This window comes from Fistularia commersonii, chromosome 31, assembly GCF_037954325.1.
Source record: "Fistularia commersonii isolate RoL2024-O1a breed Wild chromosome 31, RoL_Fcom_v1.0, whole genome shotgun sequence".
Classification (NCBI taxonomy): Eukaryota; Metazoa; Chordata; class Actinopteri; order Syngnathiformes; family Fistulariidae; genus Fistularia; species Fistularia commersonii.
In genome coordinates, this window is record NC_141314.1 from 11,642,501 (window position 1) to 11,660,398 (window position 17,898).

The following is a 17,898-nucleotide window of genomic DNA, read 5'->3' on the forward strand; positions in this document are numbered from 1 at the left end:
CGGCCGAACGGCCGGCCGGGGCTCGGCGCGGCTCCGGTCGTCGTCGGTCCGCTCGGAGGTGGCCTCGGCGGTGGAGCTCCAGGAGCTCCGGGGGTTCCTCCCCTCCTCTCCCCGCCTCTCCTCCACGCCGTGCCTCCATCAACACACGTCTCACTCCACCTCTGCCAGGTCCGGCACCGGTGCAGCCGGTCCTGCCGGTGCAGCCGGTCCCGCAGCTCCACCATGTTCCTTCTCCCGATGGAAACATGAGCAACGGCCGAAGATACATTTGGATAAATCATAATTTTAGCCAAGGCGGCGAGAACGGCGTAGACGGACGGACGGACGGACGGACGGACGGACGGACGGACGTGGTCGGCCAGTTTTGAACGGGACCTCCTCGGTCGCCTCCTCCTCGCCGGCGGATCGTGAATAATGTCGGTGAAGGAAAAACACAGAGGCACGTTTTGTAGAAATGAACGATCAAACTAGAAGTGAATCGATGCGAGCGATTGTCCAAATACGTCTTTCCATCAGAGGAGAACTCAGTGGACCTCCCACCCCCACCCAGATCTCCAAACAGGGAAATGCGAAAGGTGTTCAGATCCGCCGTTTGCAAATGCGAACGCCGCACGCGCCGTCCAGGCCGGTCCATCTCCAGACCGAGACCCTGAAGGACCGGCGACCAAAACACGGAGGCCTGATGTGGCTCCTTTGGCCGAACCTAGAGCAGCTGTGCAAAGAGGCCCTCCTCACACACACACACACACACACACACACCAGCCCTTCCCATGCACTACCTGGCGTGTCAATGGGTTGGACAGAACCGAACGGGACCGTCCGTAAGACTCCTGCTTCCATATTCACTTTGGCACCATCCTGGTGACGGCCAGTGTGTCGTAGAGACACCGCTGTGTGTGTGTGTGTGTGTGTGTGTGTGTGTCCAGAGGCTCTCTGGTGCTGGTGGGATGCTTCATTTGGTGAGTGGGCGCAGGATTTAAATGGCGCTCTCGTAGCAGCGAGCGCCAGCATTTGGAAGGCAGGCCGTTGAAGTGAAATGTCCGTGGGAAGCTTCGCCCTCAACGTGTTCCTTCATCCATCTATCATCCATCCATCCATCTATCCATCCATCCATCCGTCCATCTATCCATCCATCATCCATCCATCCATCCGACCACATGACTAATAGGTGAGGTTTGTCTTGTTCCCATTGGTTGTGCCCGTGAGCCGCCGCTCTCTCTCCTCTCTCCAGAGCCGCTGCCGTTGACAGGGAAGCGTGTGATGAGTCGCGGTGCTTCCAAGCCGTCCCGCTCCGGTTCGGCCCGGCGGCTCTGGGCAGACACGGCCGTCCCCCGCCGCCCTAAAAAGAAAATAGCCGAAAAAGTCGTCATAATTGGTGTCAAGTATTCAGTGTTTTGCTGATTTCTGAGCGCGACCGCTCGGCCTCTGGACGGCGGCGCAGCGGGGACTCCTTTTTGTTATCCAGCTCTGCATTATTTATGAATTTTCATTCCAGGAACACTGTAGCCCCTGGCGCTGTGATCCCCCCCCCCCCCCCCCGCTCACACACACACACACACACACACTTCACACTGCCCCACAAATTCAGCGCAAATAAGAGTTTCCCCCTCCGTGAAGCCGGGGCCTTGAATTAGCGAGAGGACGATGTGAAAGGCATCAGAGGTTGTTGATGTAACGGAGATTGACGCCACGCCGCCGCGCCATGTATGCGTCATGTTAGTGTGAGAAAAGAATAAAACCTGTCGGAGCGTTCAGCGGCCCTGCCTGCAGTTTTCAAAGCACAGGAGCCGGTGCCGCCCGGGTAATCAGCCCGCTGGACGGTTGCACACACACACACACACACACACACACACACACACACACACACTCGGAGATGGAACCATTGAACAACCTCAAATATTTACCTTCTCGCCGCAATGCTGCTCTTTTCTCAAGAGCAATTGTTTAACAAATCCTGCAGTGCTAATTAGTGTTTCCTTTTGTTCGCTGAGCCGCGGCTGCTCGCCGCCGCCGCCGCCGTAATAGAGGCACAATACGAATAAGAGCAATATAGCATTGTTAAATGACCATTAAGGATTGCAGGTGTTTACACCTGAGCTCACAAGGAGTCCACTTACTGAGGCGCAGCCGGGACGTCTGGCAGCGGGAACAACTGCACGGACCAGTGACTGAATGGCTGAATATTAAAGGCCGGGTTCCCGATAGCGAGAGGACTAGAGCTGGAAATCCAGCCAAAGAACCAGGCTCTCTGAAACGCCCGACCGTAGCTTTTGGATTCGTTCGCCGGCCCGTAATCTGCCCCGTCCCGCTTTTGGTTTTTAGACCCAGTCTTCATACGATGGTGTCTGCGGCCGGGTGGAGGCAAGGGCAGAAGCAGCATGAAAAAACAAAATCTCATCACACACACACACACACACACACGCATGCCTGCGATGCTCGTCTTCTATGTGTTTGTCCTGGTCTTAGCTAGCACCTCCAGCTCCTCCGTCCCTCTCGTGTCCGTCTGCGGGGCTCGGAGGATGGGAGGTGGCTGTGGTGAAAATGTAGCCCCTCCGCCATTCAACCTCCGTCTCCTTCTCCTCCTCCTTCTCTTCCTCCTCCTTCTCATCCTCCTCCACCTCCTCTTCTTCTTCCTCAACCCTGTTTCCCGAGTCTTAAGCCAGAAGGACCGGCGCTACAAGAGGCTCAGTGGTCAAGCCCCACTCCACCTCTCTTTAAAATATGAGATTAATTTGTCAAGAGTGTGTATGTGTGTATGTGTGTATGTGTGTGTGTGTTTGTGTGTTTGTGTGTTTGTGTGTTTGTGTGTGTGTGTGTGTGTGTGTGTGTGTGTGTGTGTGTGTGTGTGTGTGTGTGTGTGTGTGTGTGTGTGTGTGTGAAGAGGAGCGCTGATAGAAACACACGGAGCCCGAGGGCCAAAGCCGAGCAGCGTTGTAGTTGTTGTGGAGAAGCCAGTATGTCATTACGCCTGGGATCAGATGATTTTATTTCCTAGCTGTTATGATTTCCTTTTCTTCCATCAGTGTCCCGCGTGTCACGATAAAGCTAGTTTTGTGTGTGTGTGTGTGTGTGTGTGTGTGTGTGTGTGTGTGTGTGTGTGTGTGTGTGTGTGTGTGTGTGTGTGAGAGTGAGAGAGAGATTCAATCCTGCGTAATTTAGATTTTGTGTGATTTCATTCTGTGTCCAGAATTGGGCTTCATTCTATTGTTTGCAAAACACATTTATTTTGTTTGATCTTTTTGACCATTTTGATAATTCCACCAACTCTGCAGTAGGCTACATTTGCAAAGCAGTTTTTTTTCTGTAGCAATTTCCATTTGTTGTTTTCAAAATCAAGAATGTTTTTCAAAATTAAAATAAAATAACAGAAGATGAAATAAACATGATTTAAAATGATCAAATAGATAAATTAATTAATCAGGGTACCGGCCAATAAATGTAGAGTATTTGGAGCAATTGCAAGAAATATATTTAAATACAAATAACTTAGTAAACTTAACTTAGTAAATTAGTTGCTGAACATCTTTTCGTTATTTATTTCCAAATCAAATATTTGGCTAATTATCATTTTTGAAATTGCTGAATTACAAACTCATTTATTCTCATAATGTAGGTATATTTCAAAATTTAACGGACACACACACACACACACACACACACACACACACACACACACACACACACACACACACACACACACACACGCTTTTTCTTCCTCTGCTATTTGAATTAATCAAGCTAGTGTATAGCAATCCTTTTGGTCTCCAGTCACTGCTTATCGCTGGTGTCCGGATAATTATTTACATTTTTATTTATCATATATACTTATTTATGATTTCATAATTATTTACATTTATCGATGATGATGTCCAATGATGATTCTGCCTTTGTGGACATGAGGACAGAAGAAGGCTGAAGGTTCACGCCGATGTTTCACACCCACGGTTCACCTTCTTGTTGCAGAAAGATCTGATGTGTCAGAACAGGAACCGTCATCTCTGGGAACTGAAATCAATTCTGCTGTGACAAAGCGAGCGACCTGAAGGTGCCAAAGTGCACCTGTTGATTCCTCATCGGACACAAAGCTCCTTCCTCCGACCCCGACCCCGACCCCGACTCGTTGTACCCGCCGCTCGGCCGGGACGTTCCACATGACGGGATCCTCCGAGGAACCCGCAGGACCGACGCCATCCTCACGTCTGCTCTCTAAACGAGTTCATTTATTTCCCGCTGACTGGTAAATAGCCTCGTGTGTATCATCAGTAATATTCATAGCTCTACTTTCTAGATGATGATGAATTATTAAACGGCGTGAGGATGAACGGCTGCGGATGCGTCGCCGCTGGAAGCCGTGCTTTTACACGTAACAATACACTGATTCTCTGTATCTTTGTGTCGGAGGACTAGTTTTAAACGGAACCCTGATCCTTCGTGAACTGTGTGTGTGTGTGTGTGTGTGTTTGTGTGTGTGTGTGTGTGTGTGTGTGTGTGTGTGTGTGTGTGTGTGTGTCATTGCCCAAATAGATGTCTAAGTGCAGAGAGAGAGAGAGTTAGCGATTTTGTGCTGATTGCCGGCCAAACTGCACAAAGAAAAGTAATTTGAGACAACATGGCCAATATCTACAGCAGCTCCCAGCTATTTCTCGGCCGAAGCCGAGGTGAAGCGTGTGTGTGTGTGTGTGTGTGTGTGTGTGTGTGTGTGTGTGTGCACGTATGTGTGTGTGTGTGTGTGTGTCTGGAAATTCTCCATCTTACAGCTGATGTGCACGGGGAAAAAAAGAAATAAATAAGGAAAAATTGGAAAATTCCCATTTGGCTGTGTGACGTGCGCGGCGGGCAGGCGGATCATGCGACTCGCCGCCGAGTGAGAAATGCAAATGTTTAAGGAAGGCGGCGGCTTCAGTTTGAGCTGCGTGGCTTGTGGAGCGGCCGGAGAGCAGAGAGACGCCCCTTGTTGCATTCACTTTCTCCATCATTTCATCTAAATCTCTTATCTTGAGGTGCTGCACGGGGGCGGCGGTTAGCCCCGCCTCCTCTCAGAAACAAGGTCTCTGGTTGGACGGGGCGTCTCCATCATGTTCTCCCCGTGACTGCGCAGGGTTCCTCGGGGTTCCTCGGGGTTCCTCGGGGTTCCTCCCGCAGTCCACCTGACATCGTCCAGATGTGTGGATGAGAGGGTGAACGGTTGTGTCCCGTATCAACGTCTGTCCGGCGGTGCAGGGGGAACGCCGCCTCTCAGCCAATCACAGCTGGGAAAGGCAGCTGTGATTGGCTGCCCGTGATAGAGAGCAGGATAAGCAGGGAAGATGGTGAATGAATGAACGAATGAACCAATGAATGGAGATAAGACAATACTTTACTGATCCCGATAGGGGAAATTCATTTGTCACAGCAGCGCAACAATAACAATATCAACAAATATAAATGTAAATATCAATAGAAGATAATTAAAAGGACGGAGACAGTAACAAGGATAGGAACAGGTGACAGAATGGCGACGAGGATAAAAAATAAACAGGATGAGAATGGAATGACAACAACAAGGGTAAAAGACGGAGTGAATAAAACAATATAGCTCCCACAATAATGGTATATTATTATTCATCTTGGATAATCTCAGTAAATTGCAATCACCGCGCAGAGGAGCAGGAATTCATCCTGCTGCCGCCGCCTTTGGATGTTTTCAATGATTGAACAGGCGTATGGAGAGAGGTGTCCGGCCCACACACACACACACACACACACACCCACACACACACACACACACACACACACACACACACCTTCATCTGTTGCACCGCATCACAGAGGAGAAGTTGGGCCGCGGTCTCTGGGTTCCTTCTCCTCTTTGTTTCCCCGTCAAAGGCGTTTGTGTCCATGGCGAGCAGATCTGAGGAGGAAGAAAACCCTCTCACGTACTCCCGTGTTTTCCACATGACAAGCGTTACAGTGTGTAGATAGAAGATAATTCCACTCAGCCCACGGAGATCAAGCTGCGGCGCCGCGTCGCTCGCCATCTCCTCTTTGGTCGCCCTCTCGCAGCGATAAAACTTCCATCATCAAGGCGGCGCGCGGGGAAGCGGCGTCGGAACTAAATCTCACTCCGCCATTGGTTTATCAATTAACTCTGCATGTGTAATGCCGCCACTTTGGGCGCCGGGAGGTTTTAGCGGTCAAATGCATTATTGAAAGAGGCTCTGCGGCGGGCAGTGGCGAGCAGTGGCGGGCAGTGGCGGAGAGCTTAGCGGGCTGTCAGGCCTGATGTAAAGCTTTATTTGCAAAAGCAGTTAGTGGGAACAACCTTTGAGTCCCGTTAGCGGGACAGAGACATGTATTTGTCTGCCAGAGAGGGGAATATCAAATGTGTTGAATAAGGCTTTGTCCTGTCAGGATTATTGATTACGAGTGTGTGTGTGTGTGTGTGTGTGTGTGTGTGTGTGTGTGTGGCAAGGCCTCGCGCCCCTGCAGGTGAATGTGTTTCACATTCACCCATTTCAGTTTCCAAGCGACCTGCTCGTCGGCCCTCGGAGGGCTGAGGAATCAGAGATGCGGCGGAGAAGCAAACCGGCGTCGGTGTCAGGAGAAGCCGCACCTCTGCCGAGATCTGAGGGGGAGAAGAAAAGTTTTGGTTTTCGGTGGAGATATAAAGCTTGGCTTTGAAAGTTAAATCAGTGACTCCCCCGCTCCAGGCGGCGTTCAGAGGGCATGAATAGTGTAGCACCTTATGGATTTCTCCGCTCCTGCGCGGCGGCGGCGGTGTGAGATGAGACCCGGCGCCGCAGAGCTCGTCAGACGGCGGCCTTTTCGACGGTCGACGGCGAAACTTTTTTCCCTCCCAACTTCTTGGATCAGACACGAGTAGCCATCTATTCAATCCCAGGGTCGCCGCATCTCCAGCAACTCCCGACGCTCCCGCAAACAGACGCCGACCTTGGACACGCCAGGGAGAGAATGGCGCCCGTTGAATGGCTCCTGCAAACACACACGGCTTTACATGACGCATACACACCGCAGCGTTTTCCAATTTGTTTTTTTTTTTCTGCGGCACGTAGGCGTTCAAGAGTGTTGTTTGTCAATTATTGTGAATTCAAAGAACTTGTGTGCGTGGGTGTGTGGGTGCCAGAGCGCCGAGTGGTTGGTCATGGGTTGCTAACTGTCACACATTGGAGATACTGTGTGTGTGTGTTTGTGTGTGTGTGTGTGTGTGTGTGTGTGTGTGTGTTTGTGTGTGTGTGTTTACACCATAGTATGCACCATGTTGGTCACCTGTTAGGTCATGAAAGCTCATCCCCGTGATGAGAGAAGATAGCTGGTCCTCATCCATTCATCTTCTAGTCCTAGTGTCCTCCCTCTCTCCGTCCTGCAGCCTCCGCCGTCCATCCTCGCTCCTGCATCCTCGCGGCGGGAAGCGTTTCCCGCGGTTTGACGTACAACGAGGTCCGAAAGTATCCGAGTCTTAACATCCCTTATGATGCTATGCTAACGCTAACACAGCCTCGTCGGCCTGCGTCTCGTTCCCGTTGTAGCGACGAGGAAACGCGCAAAAAACAGCTCCCCTTGCGCTTCCGGTTCTTTGCTTTAAAGTGAATACATTTCTCAAGGTTTCTCATTGTCATTCCCGCGGCTCGCCGAGCCTGTTTAGCAAACGGGATTAGTCCGTCGCCGCGCAAACAAGCCTCATGGAAATGTGTAAAGGCCAGAGCTAACAAAGGAAGTCGCTCCCTGCTCACCGGGGATCTCCGAGCTTTTATGGAAATAAAACCTTCTCGCCTGGGCCAAGATGTGTTTGTAATCCACCGACTATATTGTGCCCGTAATCTGAGGAGGCGACGTGGCAGAATGGAAATACTCGATTACCGCGTCACCATTCCTCCCCCGACTTCCAGCGATCGTCTCGTGTTTGTCATGAACTCGCCGCGTCGCCTCCGGAAAGCCGGTTTTGACCGGTCCTCGCCGGCCCCCCGCCGTCTTCTACTTCCGACATTATCGCCGCCGTTCGCCGAACATCTCGGAGACCTCGGGCCCCTCCGGGGATGACTTGGAACATAAATCCCACCGTTTAAAAGCAACTTGTGCTTGCGCCTGTATGTGCGTGTGTGTGTGTGTGTGTGTGTGTGTGTGCTTGTATGTGCGTGTGTGTGTGTGTGTGCTTTTATCACTCCTCTAAGCTGATTTGCAAAAACAGCCCCCTGGTCGATGGCTGCACTGTTTGTGTAAATTGATGGATGGGAGGGGATGACGCTGGCGAGGGGTCCCGTACTATTGCTGCTGTGTAGTGATGGATTATCACTCTGGCACGGTTCTGAGTGTATGCGTGTGTGTGTGTGTGTGTGCGTGCGTTAGAGAGAGCGTGCACGAGTGGATAAGGGTTGGGAGGGGATTATATTGTGATGCGAGGCATGTGTTTCCCTCGGTATTGTCACTTTGCGTTATTTTTAAAAGGAGCGGCGAAGAGTTCATTACACACAAATGAATTATAGATTTAAATCAAATTAGAGATAAACCCCCGCCGGAGTGCGTGCACGCTGCGTCAACGCTCATTTTTGCGCACGGGGCCGCTCCAGACGCACCTCTGACATTCTTTTATTTTCTCGCCGGCGCTCGTCCCGCCGCACTTTCCGACAGGAGTTTATCAATAAATGAGTGTGTCATTGAGAATGCATGCAGTACATAGTGTGTTTAATACACCGACATTAATCTTTGAGGCCGATGAATTTTACATCGTGGGGAAACGCGTGGAGGCGAGCGGGGATTGGCTGCCTGCGGATCACGGACGGCGGTTTAAGCAAAGACTGGCTCACGCCTCTTTTCAACCTTTTTTTTTTTAATGCATTCGTTTGTGTGCGCCGGCAAACACCCCTTTGCACGTGCGCCGGCTGCAGATCGGCCCGTTCGGGGGAATTTTGATGAGACAAATTGAGCGTTAAAAATTAAACTTCCCCTTCCAATCAGAAAGCGCCTTCCCGGTCTCGCAGGCGGACGTTTTAAGGCTCTCCCACGTGTCCGCTTTGCTTCTCTGCACCCTTTTCCCACTCGGGCTTTAACTTCAGGACCCACGAGCGGGGCGGGTGACCTCCCACCTCCGAGGCCGCCTGCAGATCGAACCCGAGCCCGCCGTGCACCGAGCCTCCGCGCAAAGGTCAGAGCAATAACTTCAGTTTTCACAGAAAACATACCGGCGTTTGCAGCACACGTCGATGACTGAAAGGAGTCTTTTGAAGACATGAATTGTATCACAATTGAGAAGAAGAAGAAGAAGAAAAAGAAAAAGAAAAAGAAAAAGAAGAAGAAGAAGAAGAAGAAGAAGAACACCAGTATTTGGCTCTACGTGCGTCCCCGACCTTTGACCTCTGCGTTCACCTTAGGTTCTGCACAGGTGTAACTGTTGAAGATGTGGTGGAACATCACCGCCCACGTCCTTCCCACCATCCACTAGCAGGCGGTGCAGAGGTCATAGGTCACCGCAAGAACGAGAAGACAGATGGCGGCGGTGGAGGAGCTGCTCATAATGTAGTTTTAGGAAAGAGCAGAAGACGCTCTCTTAAAAGCGTGGCGACACATAGATGGACAATTCTTCTCAGTGGTTGTGACTTCGTGTTGTCTTCTTCTTCTTCTCTGCTACTTTCGTCCTTGAGATGCTGCTCAACGCCCCCCCAGGAAAGCCACGGGTCCTGCTCCGCTCGCTGAACGCTCGGGGTTTCCTTGAAATGAAGGCGGGAAACGGACAGGAGGCTCGTCTGTACGTTTCTACGGCGTAAACGTTTACCTGAGAAGAGGTTTGGGGTTCGATGTGTTGCTCAACAGCACTTCCAGGAGCTGGAGAACTGAACCAGCTGCATTCACACCTGGACCCTCCTATCCTAGTAATGGACACTGCATTGTGAGCGCTTGATGTGGCACTTCATATATATTTATTTATCCATCTCTCTATTTATTAATGAACATCATCGATTGATTCACGAATCTATTTTTTTGAGCAAAATCAGACACAGCACATAGTGGATAGGACATATGTATGTCGATGTTCTTGAGCCCCCCCCCCAGCTCTTTCAACCTTCTCAGCTTGAAAGTGGTGTGTCCGATCGATGCCGGCTCTGAGAGCCCTCCAGTGATGCTCCTGGAATTTATCAAATCTCAAAACATCAATTGAGAATAAGCTCGCAGCCCCGAGCGGCGGAGCGGCAGCTAACATTGGAGCGACTTGTGCAGTTCACAGAAACTGAAGGCCAAATTAGCATTGACTTAGCTTTAGATTTCAGACGAACTGTTAGTGAAATCCTACCTGCTCTTCACCTCGCCGCTAAAGGTGCGTTTGCATCTTATTCGCGTAAATAGTAAATAGTGACTCCAGTTATTCGGCTTCACACCGGATCACAAAGCGATGGCGGCAGAAGGTCCGCGCGAGGCGGCGGACTGAGCCCATAATAGAATAGAATTCCATGTCACGTCCAATAGGTCACGCCTTCGCTTTTGCACTGCGGTTTTTCGTCCATGTATTCCAAGCCCTTCACGGCTCCGCGGCCTCTCGTGGAAGTGCAGCGTTAACAAGAACCAGCGTGAGTCGGGGGAGGATCTGGAGGCTGTACTTTCCCAGACGCGCTGCCAGTCACCGCTAAAACGCCGCCAGAGGTGTTTTGATTCAAATCAGCTTTTTTTGCCCCGCTGAAGGTGAGAAGAAGTTCTGGAGAGCATCAAACAGGATGAGCCGTGTAGAAGATGAATGAGTGAATGAATGAAACACTTTGGGGTGTTTTATTTTCAAAAATATGATTGCTTGAGTTTGTAGATTGTAGATCGTGAATATATTGGTGGACGGACGCTGGAATCGGAGGTCTAGAGGAAGAATTTTCGGCGCCTTACAAAAGCATCCCCGCTAGGACGGAGCTTCGGGGAACCTCGGGGAACCGTGGGAACCGGAAGTATTTGTTACCCGAACCCTCGGACTCGGTGTTAGTGGCGAACCGCTACGGCTTATTAGGTCCATGCTCGGCCTTAACCCTCATATTACGTTAAGGGCCAATTTGACCCATGTCACCCATTAACCCAATGGGTCAAATTGACCCTTAACGTAATATGAGGGTTAAAATGAACAAATGAAGGTCATCCCTGGAGGCCGGTAGCCTCACCCGGCCACTCCTGAGCAGGACCACATATTTACATATGGCTCATTTTTGCAACTAGCTCGTCCACTGTCTGGATGTTGGAGATGAATAGATGAATAAATAGCTGCATTCGGTATCTGCTGGACCAACTCAGAGGGTTGGGTCGTGGACAGAGGAGGGACAGTGAAGATACCGGTGGATGCTTGAAATGGAGGTCTAGAGGAAGACCAGAGAGAAGATGGATGGGCGGCGTGAGAGAGAATAGGAAGGTAGTTGGTGTTAGAGAGGAGGTTCCAGAGAACAGAGATGGAGAAGGTGGATTCACTGTGGAGACCCTGAAGGGTGAAGACAAGAGGGCAAGGAGAAGAAGTTTGTAGATTGTAGCATACGGGTATGAAACTTGTCTTCATTTCATTTAAATTTACAAGCTGAGGGAATGTGAAGAGGTGCCAGGTGAGGTCCCATCAGGATGCAGAGCTGCAGGTTCCTTCACAGGGGTTTCATACCGCAACAAACGCCGTGTAGCAACCAGTTAGTTGTGTTCAGATCCCCGTCCACGCGCTCCGGCTGCAAATCATCAGATGTGATAGCTGCACTTATTCCTTATTTCTTCTGATGTGAATCTTCTGCAGTCCCGCTGCCGTTAGCCGCTGGACGTATGGAGCCGCTGAAGCACTCAGTCATCTGGCTTCAGCCCCCCCGCTTTGACTTACATGAAAAAATGATGAGTCAGATGGTATGAATCTTGTAGAGCGGGGTTTTGAAGCCGTATTAAAGATTTACCCGGACGTACAGCTAATCACTCCGACGCTCTCCGACCTTTTCGCCGCCGCCCTTCTGTTTTTGCCTTTTCCTTTGAAAAGAGCGTCTTCTGCTTTCCGAGGCGGGTTCCTCCTCCGTCCTGCAGAACCACCGCCTCTCCTGTTCTGCTCGGCCGCAGGAGACAAACTCCAGGTTTTTGACATCAAAACCCAGAACGAAGTCGGTGGACGGGCGGACGAGCGGACGGGCGCCGCCGCCGCCGCCGGCCCGACACAGTGGGCGTAACCCGCGCCGGCTCGGCCTCGCAGAAGCCGGCGGACGGGAAAACAGGAATCGCGACAGCAATGGCAGAGATGTTTCGTGTCTGTAATTAACCGGAACGTGAAGGTGACGTGTCTCTCAGAGAAAACACCATCGCGTGTCGCGTTTCACACTTCAAACGAGCTGAACAACAATCGCTAAACAAAGTGTTTAGCGGAATTTATCTCCCGCGCACGTGTGCGCGTGAGGACGGGAACGAGGCTCGCCGCTTTCGTTCCGCCGTGTTCGCGCGAGACGAACGTGAAAACCGAGGCGGCGCCTCCGTGGAGGCGCACGGCGGCAGAAGTGCCTGCAGCGCGCTCGCAGCTCGCCGGGTAACGTGCACTCAGCTCCAAAGAGAAGGTGACACCAGTCAATCCCACTCTGACAGGGCAGCCCAGATAATAGCAGGCTTTGATTCCTCGCAATAACTCCTGCCAATCAAAATGAAAGGCACCGTTCACTTTATGTATGTATGTGTGTGTGAGTGTGTGTGAGTGTGTGTGTGTGTGTGTGTGTGTGTGTGTGTGTGTGTGTATAGTAAAGCTGAATTCGTATACCTGCGCAAGCAGCTGGACTTTCTGTGACACTTTTTAAATGCATTCTTATTATTCCTGGTTTTTTTTTTATTGCCGGGCTGGACGTGTGTTTCGGACGGCGTGCTATCGGGGGTCGGCGGCCGGTCGCCGCGCGCACGTGCAAAACCAGGGCGCGCGCACGCGGAGGGTGAGCGCGAGGTCGAGGGGGAGGAGTCTTTCAGGTGGAATAAAAGCATTACTCGTGCGGTAGAAAGGTCAGCTGTAAACTTGTCTCAAACTAGTGGTGATCACCCCGCTGCAGATCTCTGAGGTATTGAGCAGCCACGCTCTAATGGCTTTGATATATGGACTACAGGACTCCCTGAAGAGGTCAATACCATAGCACTTTGTCTCTATGAGCAATGACCCTCTCAAGCTCCATTTAGAAGCTTTATATCTGCAGGAAATAGGCTGGAAAGCCCGGGAACGGGACACAGTAGACGAGGACTAATATGAATCACGTATTTTCTAATCACACCTCGGCCGCTCTCCCCGTCGTCCGGGGCCGTCGGTCGTGGCGGCGCCGCGCCTCCGAGCCGCGATGCCGCGAGAAGAACCCCAGAAGGTGCGCGGAGGTGCAACGGACGCTTTACGGGCGAGCAGATTAATAGGGGTTTGCGCGCAAGAACCAGTGATGGAGATGTCAGATGAAAAGCGATCCCGCGGCCGGCGGAGAGAACGTACTTAAGTCGGGACGCTTCTCCGGGACGAAGCCCGGACCCTCCTGAGGGTATCGATCCGGGACTGACCTTTGCCGGGAAAAATGGCGGAGGCGGAAGGGGGCGTACGAATGGACGCTTTAATCGGAACCGGCAGATGCTGCAGTATTTGTCTGTAACGCACTCTCTGTGTTTTCTCAGACTCTGTCTGTGCTCTGGCGGTGCTGACCATCTAAGAGGAGCCTCTCGAGCCATGGAGGAGATGGACGGCAAACCCTACCAGCCGCTGTCCAAGGGGCGCCATGAGATGGAGATGTCCTACACCAGTTCGTCCGACGAGAGCGAGGACGGGCGCGCCCGCCACCGCTCCTACACCTCGCGCGAGACCCTGCCCGACTACACCCACGAGCTCCGGCTGACCCTCGGCTCGCACCGCGAGCGGCAGAGCGGCTACGGCCAGCCGCAGCCAGGTACAGCGCACCAACACGGCGAGGTGGTGAAGCATGGAGGGAAAAAAAGCATTCTAACGTCCATGTGGTCTCACATATCTCCGCCAAAACACACACACACACACACACACACACACCTCTCTTTAAAAGGGCCTGTGTGAATTACCTATTACAGCCCACAATGAGCCAGAAGGACAGTCGCAGGCAGCCAATTACCTTTCCTCCACGCCGGCGATATTTCTCTCCCACAGCTAAACTAGGTCAACCCCGAACCTCGGTGGCCTCACCCGGGGTGCAGCACCACCTTTCCTCGCACAAACACTCGCGGACACCGGCGTGCACGGGCACGCGCGCGGACACGTTGACACGTTGGCGCCGAGAAATTCTTCCCTGCAGGTGACGGGAGGAAAAATGGGCCAGCGCCGCCGATGATGGATGGCCTTTATGCGGGTCATGTGTGGTGTTAAGAGAGGAGCTGAACCTCGTCAGGAGAGCGCCGCCGTGCGCGGCTCGTGCGCGGCTCGTGCGATCGATAGACCCGCCCCTCTCCACCTGCGACCCGCCGAGCTAACAAGAAGCATTTGCCATTCAAAGCAGTTTCACGGCTTGAATGCCACCCGCTTTGGATCCCGTCCTATTGTTTGTCACCCGGCAACCGCCTTGCCGTCACTCCAATGTCTCCCTGAATGTTTTTCGGTGTCAAAGAGCGAACGCCGCCTTCAGCAGCCGCTTTGGTGACCCCCCACCCCACCCCCCCACCCTCCCAAAACAACCTCGGAAATGTCAATGGCAGCCAATTCTGTGAAGCACATCTGTTCACCTTTGGGCTACCGAGTTATATAAAGTGTACCCCACCCAGGTAACCAACTGTTAGGGGTGTGTGTGTGTGTGTGTGTGTGTGTGTGTGTGTGCGCGCGCCTACAGTGATGTTTTTAATGAACTGGCGTTTCCATGACGAAGATCAGCCAACTGGCTTGGATCCCAACATGTATGATCCACGCTAGGCCTCTGTCAGGTAACCTTCTCTCCTCAGTAGACGGCGAACCGGTGTGTGTTTTGGGTGGAGAGCACACACACTCATCAGGGGTGACTGCGCTCCTCACACTTCCCTTTCGGCTCAGGCGTCTGCGTCGGGGGTGAAATTGATCGTCACACATTTCCAAACTCCAAAATAAGGATTGGGAGGACGATCGGGACCCATCGGCGCAAACCGCTGATTTTAATACGTCATTTTTTCTAAATGGGGCTCCATCCTGCACTTCATCCTGATGGACGTTTTATCTCGACGTTGAGCGGGACTCCGGGGGGTCCTTGACCTCCGTCGACCTTGAATGGATGGCAGCGATCCCATAAATAATCTAAAATCTCGACTGGAAGCGGGACAACATAAAATTGGAGCTTGTCTGTGAGCGTGGCGGCGGAACAACAGGCCGCCAGGCGGCGTTTATGTGTGAAGTGGCGCCGCCGCTCGAGTCCACGCACAGCTTTGTTTACATCGCTACGACTGTTGTGACTTTTCACCCGTAAATGGGCTCCCGGAGGGCGGGCAGCGTCAGGTTAGAATATGAGCGCGGTGATTCAAAAAATCGCCGTGTGACTCATCGGCGGCGGGCCGGACCTCCGATGTGACTCGGAGCTTCCGCTGTCCCGATTCTGGGCGGCGAAAAAGCGGCAGGCCTCTTTCTTGGAGAGGTTGGGGTGGGTCGGACGAGCCTGGCGCGCCCAGCCTGGAAGCGACTGTCATAAACAAAAGGGAAGTGACACGTGTTCATCTGTAGTTACACCCAGGACTTCCTTTATGACCCAGATTATTCCTGGCCGGGTGTAATTGTATTTCCGCGCGGCGCTGAAGGACGAGCCGCTGCGGATGGAATCCTTCCTCCCCGTCGCCGGATCTGCTCCTCGTTTCAGAGGCTTTCTAAGACTCCTCTGCGGGCGTCCTACGAAACCGAGCCGGCCTTCGGGTCCGGGGTTCTAGTTCTCGGCGGCGGCCGATCCGAGCCCGCTCCGAAACCCAGGGGAGCGCTTTGGCGCGGCGGTCGGTCTCGACCCCATCAAGGAGGCCCAGCGGGACGGCGGGCCGCTCAATGGGACCGGTTTTTATTTAAATCCTTCCCCGCCTGCGGGGTCCTGACCTGGGATTCATCTGGCCTGTAGCAGAAGCAAAGAGAGCCTGAAGAAAGATCCGCGGGAGCGACGATATAGATTTCAATTTATGCCTCGATTCTTTTTTTAATTTTATCTATTTCAAATTGCATCAGACCCACTCTTGCAGCTTCCACATTCCAAACAGGGAAATTTACTCAAGCACCTCTGCAGAGAGAAGAGGTGGAGCTGGACTGAATTGAATTGGAGTGTAACCAGAGGACTAACACAGTATATCTGATGTTCTCAGATAACACATCGACGCCCGTGATTGGAGGGCGTTCTCATACCTGAAAGCGTACCGGGCTCAATTTTTCCCCTCAGTCTGAGTCAATATTAATAAGGTTTGATCTTTATCTGATCTCCTCACCCCGCCGAGGAGAATATAGATGAGATCAGTGCTCTGTTTGAGCAGCGGTTCGATACGTCTCCGGCTCGATAGCGCACGTCGGCCGGTCCGAGGGAAAAAAAAAAGGATATCGCCGTCCTGCTAATGTTAAAGAGGAATCGAAGGTGGCGTTCGGGATCCGGGCTTCCGCTCTAAACTTTTAATCAGCGCTCGCTCGAAGAACCGCCGGCTCCGGGGTTCGACTCGTAGAAGCCGCTCCGTGACAAACACCCGCTCCGGCCCGGCGGCCGAGATCCTCACGCCGTCCCTCTGTGTGTCCGTCCTCCCCCAGAGTTAGATTTCTGCAAATCCGGGCCGATGAGGAGCCCCGACTACCACATCCACCCGCAGCAGCAGCAGCAGCAGCAGAAGCAGCAGCAGCAGCAGCAGCAGCAGCAGCAGGAGGAGGAGGAGGCGCTGTGCTCCGGGCCCGCCGCCCTCATCCACGGCCGCGGCTACACCCTGGGCGTGGGCTCGGACGTGGACACGGAGCCGGAGGTGGAGCCGTCCCCCGCCCACGGCCTGCAGCACATGTGGATGCGCGGGCTGAAGTCCGAGCAGAGCTCCTGCCTCACCAGCCGGGCAAACTCCGCCCTCTCCCTCACCGACACCGAGCACGACAGGAAGTCGGAGCCCGACAACGGTGAGTGAAAAACCCCCCCTTTGATCGGCGCCGACCCGGCCTTCAGCCGGAGGGGAGACGGAAACTCCTTCCGCTCCGTCTTTGATGCTTTTTTTTTGCCGTAACGTCAGTCGGCCTCTGCGTGCGCCGAAAGCTCGCGGCTTCCGAGGTTTTTAATGTTTCTATAAAACACAGAGCGGACCAATTAATGCCGGGAAGGAAATCAACGCATATTATCATTGATAGTATCATTATCTTCATTATTATAGGTCTTTTCAAGGTTCACGTTTCAGATTTGGGCAATTATCCGCAGATGCTGCCGAGCGAGCGCTAACGCTCCGGCGCCTCTGTCTTTGAAGGCGCTTTGATGCGGCTGAACACGGGCAATACGCTACCGGTTATTTAGTCCCTGAAAGCGTCTGGCATACCGGGGGGCGGGGGGCCGGTCCACACCGGGATCCGCGGGGCCACCAAGGATCCGGTTCCAGCTTTCGGAGAAAAGGGAGCGGTAAGAACTCCTCCCGTGCCTCGCCGCCTACCCAAAGGCACCTGGCGGCGGGGCGTCGGAGGCAGCGGACGGCGGTGAAGGTGGGGAAGGAATCGGGAGAGGAGAAGAAGAACATGAAACGGGGTGAACCGTAATGCAAATGAGGGGAGCAGGAATGGAACGGTATAATTAGAAGGAGAAGAAAAGGGCGAGGCGAGTGAAGGAGGAGGGGAAGGAGAACCTGGAGACGTTCCTTCTGAGGCGAGCCGGTGCCGGATCCCACGGCGGGAGGGGGCGCGAGCCGGCGGCGTGCAAACGGGCCGCAGGGTCGAGCGCTCGCCACCGGGGACTCCATCTTTATCCGGGGTCAGAAGGGCAGCGGGAAGAGGACGGACCGGGTGGCGGC

At 52.9% G+C, this 17,898-nt stretch overlaps 1 protein-coding gene across 2 annotated transcripts in view; it reads left to right on the forward strand.

The window, feature by feature from the left end:
- Positions 1 to 17,898, forward strand: part of tenm1 (teneurin transmembrane protein 1) — a 203,657-nt gene that overhangs the window by 35,932 nt on the left and 149,827 nt on the right. For both annotated transcript variants that reach the window (XM_086178716.1, XM_086178717.1), the window contains exons 2-3: positions 13,603 to 13,871; positions 16,676 to 17,026. In XM_086178716.1, the coding sequence (XP_086034842.1) occupies positions 13,603 to 13,871; positions 16,676 to 17,026 (620 nt within the window). The remainder of the gene's footprint in view (positions 1 to 13,602; positions 13,872 to 16,675; positions 17,027 to 17,898) is intronic.